Source organism: Scardinius erythrophthalmus (assembly GCF_964197995.2).
Source record: "Scardinius erythrophthalmus genome assembly, chromosome: 3".
NCBI classification, from domain to species: Eukaryota; Metazoa; Chordata; class Actinopteri; order Cypriniformes; family Leuciscidae; genus Scardinius; species Scardinius erythrophthalmus.
The window spans coordinates 16,512,801-16,523,708 of NC_138223.1; the positions used below are offsets into that span (position 1 = coordinate 16,512,801).

Consider the following 10,908-nt stretch of genomic DNA (forward strand, 5'->3'; position numbering starts at 1 on the left):
GTGAACAAGAGGGGGAAGGATTTAACAGCAATGCCACAAACGAGAAATGAGCGATGCTATATTGAGTAAAACATTGTCTGAGCAACAGTTCAGATGGTGAATAGGCCATTGTATTGCATCAAATATCCATATGCATCCTGTATACGTCACATCCATGTTGAATAAGACCAGCATCTGTCTAGAAGGACTACATAAATTCAGATTCTGACCCTGAATTACTCACATTCCTGTCAGCCCATAAAAAGCACACTAACATGGAGGAACTAGATCGGTTAAGATGTGGCTCTGTGTTACAAGGATGGTTGTTCATTCAGAACAGACAATATTTGTTCTTTTCTTTATGGCATGTTTGTAATATTTAAAGTAAATATGTAGGCCTACATTTTTATGTTAAACACTCTCTCCTATATCAGCTTGACTTGCAAAGCAAACTACAAGTCAGTCATAAATTCATTCTCCAATAAGAGCAAACATTTGATTTGTTGAGCATTCCAGCCAGCCCGAATGCAACTTTAATCACTGTTAATGACCCTGGTGTAACTTTGATTCTGTGACTGTGTAAACATCCACCAGCAGGCAATACCAAATATGAAGCAATACTGCTCTGGTTCATGTCTTTCCATAACATCCACAAACTCCTTAAGGCTATCAGAGAGGCGATTCACTCACACAAAAAACAATCAGGCAGACCACAAAGTAGGTAATGTTTTGAGTAGCCATTTCTCTGAAACATCTAGATCCCTAGGGCCTGTCATACTTAAGTAATGAAAACAACCGCCTTCACATTCCTGCTATTAGCCCTTTTTTTTTTATTTGACTAAACATGCATTATTAAAAAGACCACAGTAGACTAAACAGTCATGATTCTGCTAAAAACGTGTAATGTGTCCGTGCCCACATTTTGACAAGTAAGGAGTTGGTTTATCAGTGCTGATTAATGCATAGGACTGAGAATAACATGCAAGGAGGAGAGGAAAAGCTGATAAGACATTAATATTAATACAGTAATGTGTGCTAAAGGACTTATCAGCACTGACACATCACTTCAATAAAGGGAGAGAGGAACAGAAAAACACAAGTAAGGATCAGGGAAATGACTCTCACTCCCCCTCACATGCTCAATGGGCCTAACTTGGGTAAAAACGGAAACATCCTTGACTAAAAATAATCCAATTCAGCTTCACCTCTGACCTTTATGATGTCACCAAAGCTCTGGAAAAAGAATAAATGGATCACAGCTGAGAATTTGGCCCCAGTCACAAATATAAACATTTCCAACCCATCTAGCAATGCTTTTTTCTATTAAAGGAGTAGTTCACTTTAAAATGAAAATTCTGTCATCATATACTCACCCTCATGTTGTTTCAAACCTGTATGAATTTCTTTCTTCTGCTGAACAGAAAGGAAGATTTTTAGAAGAATATCAGTAACCAGGCAGATTCTGGGTCCCACTGACGTCCATAGTAGGAAAAAAATATACTATGGAAGTCAATGGGACCCAGAAACTGTCTGGTTACTGATATTCTTCTAAATATCTTCCTTTCTGTTCAGCAGAAGAAAGAAATTCATACAGGTTTGAAACAACATGAGGGTGAGTATATGATGACAGAATTTTCATTTTAAAGTGAACTATTCCTTTAAGTTTCTGTGAGGTGTCCTTCAGAACTGGATATTCATAGGCTCTGCAGTGAATACTCAACATGATGTGCATTTTGACATAAATATGTGTATTTGACCATGCAAGCGCAATGAACTGTGAAAGAGAACTGAATTTGCAATCGCATGCATCTGAGAGGCGGCATCTGTGCTCAAGTTTGATCTCTGTCCGTCAGCGGGAGCACCGAATTGAGTCCTTTTTCGCGCCTTATTGTGATAAATAACACTCTAATGTGTGAAGTTAAAGAAGTGTAACACTTTAGAAAATCGATACTTGAAATTTGTTAATCGATGCGAATCGGTTGAAGACTCGGTTCGAGATTCATATGAATCCATTTTTCCCCCAGCCCTAATGGAAACAGCGACTGTATATCAGGATGCAAAAAAAAGTTAGACACTAGTAAATCTAATAATTAGGCATTATATTCAGTAGGAATAACAATAGCCATTTACATCATTTATATTCTGTGGCCAATCAAGAGGCTTTAAATTCAGTCTTATGACAAGTTTTATTGTGATAAAACTTGTGATAAGTTTTTTTATTTTCTATTTAAAACTCAAAAAACATGTGATTCTGCGTTTCTCAAAAAGTCATTTCAGAAGTCTCACTCACTAATGGCTGATTCGCTACAACACAAAAACAGACAGGAGGGAGGAAATGAAACCATTGTTTTGAAACTGCAAGGCTAATGCATTTCGGAAGAATGCAAATCCGTTCCAAAGTCCATTTTTTTCACACAATGCCAAAGTAAAATTAGACAGTATAAACATTGTTCTTTCCCCATTCAGCTCACAATAGCAAACATTTTCACTACAAAATTGTTCATTTTGTGATAAAAACAAATCAGCGTTTTAACAACTGTAGGTGAAACACAAAATTCAGTATAGTATTCAGAGCAGACATTGGATCATTGGAGAGCTCAAATTCTTCAAAACCTTCTTTTTGTCTGTCCTCAACTTTCACCGAGCCTCATAAAAAAGCCTAAAATTAGCATAATGGACCAAAAGTGATCCGTGCAGACAGATTTTATTTTATTTTTTTCTGAGATTTGATGCGTTTCCAACACATCAGCAAGCTCAAACGAATTAGGAAACCCAGACAAACAGATGTCTCACATTTAATCATCATGCAGATGAAACATGGCACTTTTATGGTTCAGAGGAAAATAATTATGAGATCTGTGTGTGGGTAGCATTTGTGCGTGGCACAATTTTTGGTAAATGAAAGAAATGTACCAGTAGTCATAATTATGGAACAATGGTAACTTGATCTCAAGCAGATCAAAGATTAAAATCATTTTCGGACAGGTTTTATTTGTACAACATTGACGTACAACAACAACAAGCTTTTCTCGAGCATATGAACCGAATCAACTTTATTTACAACAAAAAAGAAAATATGGAATAGATTAATTTAGGAAGAACCTTTACAAAACTGGCAATTAGGCAATATTAAACCAAACAATATAAGAAAACTTATGCACAGGATAAAGCTTTTACAAGCTAAACCAACAACATTAACACAAAATTAGACCGTGCCTCTCAGTCCAACTACTACAGCATCAAATATATAAATAAATAATTTAGTTGAGATTTAGAAACAATTGTTTATTTTACACTTAATATTTTAAATTGTATTAAAAATTGTAAGTGAGAAAATCAACTGTGACAGTTGATGAATGTGAAAAGTTTTTTTTAATCAATTTATTTATTTTTTATTCTTCCTCCACATTCAATCTGGAGCTTGTATTTGAATACATTTAAAAAATCCCACAGATTACGCAAAAAAATTGCCGAGGCCTGGTTGAGCTGTGCTAGAGAAGATGAAGAGTGTTATTGCTGTTTTTCCACCCCCGGAAAAAGTTTATCCTAAGGCTGACGAAATCAGGTGTAAAAATTTATTTTAAACAATGTTCCTGAACATTGTAACCTCAATGTTTGTCTGTGCGGTGCACATTTGACAGATAACTGCAGGCAGAGAGTACAATGCACAAAAGCTTCTCCTGAAAGACGTAGCCGTTCCAATTTTGTCGGGACTATCTGTTGTTTATGGCTCACAACTTGTAAGTATCCCAGACAGCAACATAGTGTCGGCCCAGATCCGGCCCACATCTGGTACACTTAGAACCAGATGTGGGCCGGATCTGGGCCGACACGATGTTGCTGTCTGGGATGTCTTAATATTTGTAGTTGTGTTTTCTATTAACAGTTCCAATTACAAGTTTTTATAAGTTTTATGTTTTTGCTATGATAGCTATGATGTAAACGAAGGGCAAAGCTTTGCCTCAGCTTGCCTGTTAACAAACATTACACTATTGATGTAGTGTTTACTTTAGCTTTTGTTCACCGCCCCTTAGGAAAATAATCCATGATTTTGTGATCCCAACACACTGAGCCAGCTAACCAATCCCAGAACATTTTGTATTTCAGAAGGAGGGGCTTCATCGAAAACGATGTGTTTGACCCAGACTGGGGAGTAATAATGGGACTGGGGATGTAATATAAAATATAGCCAATGAAAAATAATGCATTTTTGAACAATCAAGCATGAAAACATATTATGGTATACCCCACAAAAACAAAATCGGGCATAAAGGGCATAATAGGAACCCTTTTAAAGACTTAGTTTAGTGTCTAGAACGTCAACCTCAATTAAAGTTGTTTCTGTTGGTCTCTCGTTCCCTCTTCCTCTCATTCTTCTACTCCTCTCTTATCTCAGTACATCTCATTCTTCTGTTCTTTTCCTGTTGTTCTCTCAGCAGCAAGCATACAAAGGAAAGGGTCAATACAGGGGGAAGTAACACCTTAAAACTCTAACTCACACTTTCTCTAGTATGTGTGTGCTCATGGACGTAACAGGCTTATAAAATTAATAACTGGCCAGGGAACACAGACAATTGGTTGCACAACAGAGGAGAGAATGGTCCCTGGTGAGACCAAAGCTTCAATATCCTGAAATGTTTACAAATGGATAATAGCTAACGGCACACAAACACACTTCTTTACACATGTGCCGTGCCCACACACACACCACAGACATGAGAATGTTGTGCAGAAACACAATCAGAAGTAAGGTTCAGTGTGGCTTTCCGGTCTCATTGAGGGCAACCATATACGAGACAAAATATATATATATATGAGCATGTGAAAAAGAGTGCAGGAAGAGAGAAAAAAAAACATGAGATTGAGATGTGAAAGCAAGACAATTTATTATAATGTGAACTAGGATCTTGTTATAGTCAGTTATATTTTTTACTTGTGCAAAATTATACAAAGTTGTATAATACTTTAATGCATTACATATTAGTATTAAGTATGGACTAAAATGTTCACCTGTGTCACACTTGAGGCCATGACCATACACCAACTACAACATGGCATCTGTGCAAATGCTTATAGTAAACTGCTATAACTGCAGGAAATTGCTTAAAATAAAATAAACCAATGTAGCAAGTTTGTTCTTAATGGAGAACTACTAGTCCTACATCAAATAATTTTGGCAGTTTATGTAATTATTGTATAATCTAAGTTGCTTCCTCCCACTACTGCTGTGCTACACTACTATTCTGAGGGTACTAACTAAAACTTTATGAGAACTAGGCTATTACCTCATATTTGAGTGCAATATATTACACCCAAATGTACATCACAAAATATGTTGCTAATTCCATTTCATCACAACTTTAACTGTATCCAAAGTGTTAAGATCATGAATGAGTTAGGCTACATGTAAGGAGACCAGAGTGTTGTTTGACCAATTAGGCCCTGTTTACACATGGTATCAAGATGTGTTTTGTTCAATCGGATCACAAGTAGATGAGGGAGACATATTCGTTTTTAATCCGTCACTTTTGTCCACTTTGAACCACTTCTGTCGTGTCTTAGAGGGGAGGGTCTATGTGTAGGTAAATATATGGGCTTTTTCTGATCTTTCAATCTAATGGACAAAATAATCTTGCACAATTTATATGAAAGCGGCTGAAGATGACAGATAAAAACATACAGAAAGCAGCAGCTTTCGTTTCTGCTCTGATAGCCACAAGACCGTGCCAATCGCTGTGAGTGTGTATTAGAAATCAGGAATGGTGAGAGAACATTGTGCTTGGTATGTTTTCCGTCTTCAAACCAAATTTGGCCTCCAGAGAACAAAGTTTAAATCCTGTCTGGTTAGTGCGCTTCCCATGATGTTTAGCCGACACATTAGGTCAGTAGGCGGAGAGTATTTTGTGGCTGTTTGAACACATTCGACCACATGAGCATTTACAAGAAAGCAATATCTCTGGAAGTGGTCGAAAGTCGACAAGCGCAAAATATTTTAGACCCTATTTACACCTCCATTTAGCACAGTCCACTCATGATCCGATCGACCGAAACGCATCTTAATACCAGGTTTAATCAGGGCCTCAGAAAAGAGCTGTTGGGAAACCATCATACATCCTTTGAAGTAAAATTATAATCCAAAAGACTATGTAAAAATCAAACTTTATTAACTGAACTGCCAAAATAAAGAAGAGAGGTTTTCTATTATTATTATTACTTTATTATCATTAAAATCCTGGTCCTGGACCAAAAAACTACTTTAACGTGGTAATCAGATTAACATTAATAGCCATCTGAAAAACCTACCAGCTTGTGGACTTGCCTAATTTATCATTGTGCTGACACTAATCCAAGGTGACTTACAAAAAACGAATTAAAAAGCCCACTAGATACTGCGAGTTACTTGCTAAAGCACACAGTGGTAATAGCTCTTGGATCAATTCCTGCCATATTTAAACACAACTTTTTGGTTGCTTGCCCACATTTTTAACTAATAGGTTGCAGTCAGAGGCACAATGAAATTATTGTGCCTCTGAAAAAGTTAGTATACAACATCAAAGCTGCAATAATGTGTTAAGAAGGTGTTAGTGCTTATCTCTTCATTTATTTCACACTGGGGCAACTGTCACTGGCAAACATTCAAACAGTGGCTTTTGGGTTTCTCTCAGCTTGAGACCTCAGTGAGTCAGAGGTCCCAGGGGCTGATCCGTAATCCTTCCTTGGTTACAGAGGATTCATATTGGAGCTTAGAACATATCACACTAATTATAAGCAAAATATGAAATCCTTAAGGAACTGCTTTATGTCTTTAAAGCAACACACATGGGCCTGGAACTGAAGAGCCAACACTATAAGCTACATTCCTCACATTCTTTTGATTCATTACATTCCTGGGCTCAAAACTCACAAGCCAAATGTCCCACACACAGAACACGAATGTAGTTTAACGTGGCCACAGATAGGAGGTTCAGTGTGCTTAGACATTCAAACAATGCTGGTAGTTTACAGAGCTGAAACTCTAATGAGCTTGTGGTCCGGGGCTAAATGGCGCTGTGACATTTGTTTATTGCAGATGGTTTAAATGAGGATGATCTAGTCTGGATTTCAGGGCATAGTGAGGAAATACTCCCTTCCGACAGATGAGTAATACGCTTCTAAAATACCACAGCAACAAGCCTGATGAGTGTGACTATATTAAGCAATGCTTTAAAAAAAACTGTGGGCTCTGATTACGACAAAACTGAGCATAGATGTGGAACAAAACAGTTAGTCGCTTGACTTCGTCTTGCTTACATACTAAAGGGACACCGCAATTCCCAAAAAAATAGGTAGAACTGGAGCTCTTGGCGCCTTTAAACAAGCAGGACTAAATTAAACAATGTATCCAAAGTCTGAGCCCACTATGTGACGGAGACACTGTTTCATTTAGACATTTTAAGTCAACTGTGTATAAAAATGTCAACAACTGCTTATTCAACTCAAGCTGATTTACAATGTAGCCTATAAAGGCAACAATTAAGTCACCTTGACTCTTGAGTTGTATAAACGGTTTCCTCGACGTTTAAGCGATTTAAGTCAGCTTTTGTTGTATAAATCGTTACAGAAACAATTTCCTAGCTGTTTAAACTGAATAATACATTTTAATTCAGCTTGAGTGGTACAACCCGGTTTAACAAACAAGGCTTAAGCTAGCCTCAGACTAAAATGCATGTTTGAGCCGTGTTAACTCAAAGCAAGTTGCACTGACCATTATTTTGTCTCGAGATGCAGTTAATTTAGTAATTTAGTAATGTTTTTTCAAAGGCAAGTTTATAAAAACTACTCAGATGTCCTAATTAAACTAATGACTAATCCTGACTAAATCTAAACCTTTTCTATGAAACCTGGCCATTAAGTCAGCTTGAACCTGGTTTTACAGAGAGTGCTTAGTCAGGATTAGGCCTTGGTTCAATTAGGGCATTTAAGTAGCTTTTACAAATGTGTCTTAGAAAAAAGAAAAAAAAAACCTTATTGGTGTGTATCTTGAGTCAAAACAATGGCACTGACATATTTTGAAATATGTCCATGCAAGTTGCTTTCAGTTAAGATAGTTTAAACATGCATTTTACTCTGGGACTAGACTTAGGCTAAGCCTTGTCTGTAAAATCAGGAGAAACTCTTTCTTAAGTCAGCTGGGATTTTGTAAATAGTTTTTTATTTTATGAAACAGACTACTAAAATACTGTAATTCAGCTTGAGTTGTAAAAACTTTTTTCTAGTTGTAGCCTATAAACCGTTGTCTTGAATTGATACGTTTTAAGTCAGCTTGAGTTTTGTAAACTCTATCCTAGAAAAACGGTTTATAAAACTCAAGCTATCTTTTTCTAGTTGTATAAACCGATTTACGGCTACTTTTAAATCAGTTTAAGCAGTATAACCCTTTAAACGTTGTAAGCCAGCTTGAGTTAAGGGGTTATATCCCCTTGTCTTGAGACCCTCTAAGTCAGTCTGAGTTGTATACAATGCTTTACTTAGAAATTCAACAGTTTCCCAAAACAATGATGGACATTATGGCTGTTGTGTAGCAGCAAAACTAAGTAAATAAATAATCACATACAGGCTATGTCTAGGCAGCATTGGTACAGTTGTTGTCTCTTACCTGTTGCGTCCTGTCGGCAGGATTCTTCATGATCGCGTGCCTAAAACTATTGTCCACATATGACGCCATTCTGTCCGCGTGCATTCACATGTAACAAAAGATCTCCTTTGTCAAACCTCGTACATTTCCCCTAACGCTTCCGACTCATTTTAAGCAGAGCCGTCATATGAAAAAACCCCATAGGCTACGTTCTCTAAAAGACAAAAATATCTCGAAGTGGGCCAGTTTCCGAGCCCCGGGCTAGAGTTGTATTCAAATCAGGGGTAACGTTAACAGTAAGTCCTCGCAGCGGCGGCGCACAGGGGGGCAAATGTGTAACGTTAGCAGCTACACCTTTAAAAGTTTACGGCGTTCAATAACCTCTTTCCAAGGAGTGCGTAAAGACGACAGCCTAACAGAATTCCGTTTTTGCCGAGTAACCTGAAACAACTATAAAGCAACTAAACACGTCCACAAATGTCTGAGCATTGTGTTGTGTCCGGATAGAGGTTCACGGGTACACAGGCGTAAACTCTGTTGTTTCGGGGTTGCTGTTCATCACTCCGCGTCTGGCAAGTCTCTTCAGTCGTGTTAAAGGGGAAGCCGATACTAAACGTCCGATAATCCAAGTTGGAGAAGTTTAACAAATTGACGTGCGTCCATAGCGACTGTGTGACGGACACCGGACGGACTGGCAGGCGGGGTGAAACTGGACCGGTGACAACGCAGTGATTCACAAGAGTTGAAAGCAAGACATTAAATGGCCGACCTCTAGCGCACCCAGTGGACATTGGACAAACAAGTTCAGACTAACTTTGAGGTAGCCTAGATCTGTGGTAATGGTGCACTGCGGCGACCAGTGGAAAACAACGAGCGTTACAAAACCCGAAAACGTCTCATTTTTCCGACTTAGAGAAAAACACAACTGATCCAATACTTTAACTATTTGGAGCAATAATAACAATCAGATGTACATAAAATTTACCTAAAACCATGGGAGCACAATGAAATATGTGGCACAGCAAGCAAAAAAATGGCTTTTTTGATCTATTAGCCTATTATTCATTTAGGCTAATATTAGTATGGTTCTTGGCCTGTGCTGATCATTGATATTGATGTACAATTTTAAACAGATGTGAACATTTTAAGCAACATGCTTACTGAAGCTATAATTTGGTATAGGCCTAAGTGTTTAAGTATAGTTCACATCGAATTTACTGTTATGATATTTTATTAAGAATGAAAGAGAGTTTTATAGAAGTGAAAATGTGCCAGCTGACAGACAAGCTTCTGATTGACCAATACCAGAAACGACCGGCAGGTCGAGCTAGATAACTGTAGGCTACATTGAGAGACACTAGTGTTTAATGGAGGGTGTCCCCAGTCCCCAACAGCCGCTCGCAAGACACTAGAGGTCCATGGGGGAAGTGCAGAAGGTTCTGTCACCCTACAATCCATCACGCTCAGTTTAAAGGTCACACAATTCTGGACTTTTGGTAGTAGCCTACCTATCTAAGTCCACTAAACTGGAGGGAGAACATGGTCGCATTTGGCTCCTATAGGACTAGCCTTCCTGATGATGTTTAGGGCTCAGACACACTCTCCCAAGAATGAGACTCTTTAACCAACCATTCACGCCTAATGCACCTCATAACCTTGTACTCCATTTATATCAGATGAAATGCACATGATTATCTATTGCTTGAAATGTTCTGAACAACAGCAGCAGCTACGCCGCTAATTATTTTCAAATTGCTTTTCTGTCTCCTTGGGAGGCCCATCTCATAAGAGACTAGCCGACGTCAGCTCCAGTTTGGATCCAGCCTCTTACAAAGGCTTCAGATGCCCCAACACCTGTGAAGAGATGACACCATCTCCTGCGAGGACCTCAGATGAATCAAACCCTGAATCAACACGCACCAATGCAACATTTTCTATAATAGACTATTGTAATCATTATGATCATAAATTGTAATAATTGCTTTAATGAGATCATTTTTCTGCTCAATGAATGATATATAGCCTAGCTAAGTGCATGATTTGTTTAGTAGTCTTTATCTTTACTGTATATTTTTGACATTTGGACAATACTTTGACACATCTGATAACAGGCTACTCTAAATTGTAATGTTGAAGCATGCATTTTTCTGTAAAGCTGCTTTTTTGTTTTGTGAAAAGCATCATGCAAATAAATGTGAATTGAATTAAATTCAAGAGCTTGTGATAGAAATGACAATATACTGAATAAATGAAAAACATTTACACATATTATTATTGTAATTCCTATATATGATATTATATTATAATATATATAT

General features: G+C 37.7%; 1 protein-coding gene across 3 annotated transcripts in view; it reads right to left on the minus strand.

Annotated features, from left to right (window-relative positions):
* Positions 1–9,323, minus strand: part of rapgef2a (Rap guanine nucleotide exchange factor 2a) — a 47,911-nt gene extending 38,588 nt beyond the window's left edge. For 2 of the 3 annotated variants that reach the window (XM_081362589.1, XM_081362590.1), the window contains exon 1: positions 8,615–9,323. In XM_081362589.1, the coding sequence (XP_081218715.1) occupies positions 8,615–8,698 (84 nt within the window). In that variant the 5' untranslated portion in view covers positions 8,699–9,323. The remainder of the gene's footprint in view (positions 1–8,614) is intronic. The other variant, XM_081362588.1, reaches the window with a different exon arrangement.
* Between the last annotated feature and the right edge of the window lie 1,585 nt (positions 9,324–10,908).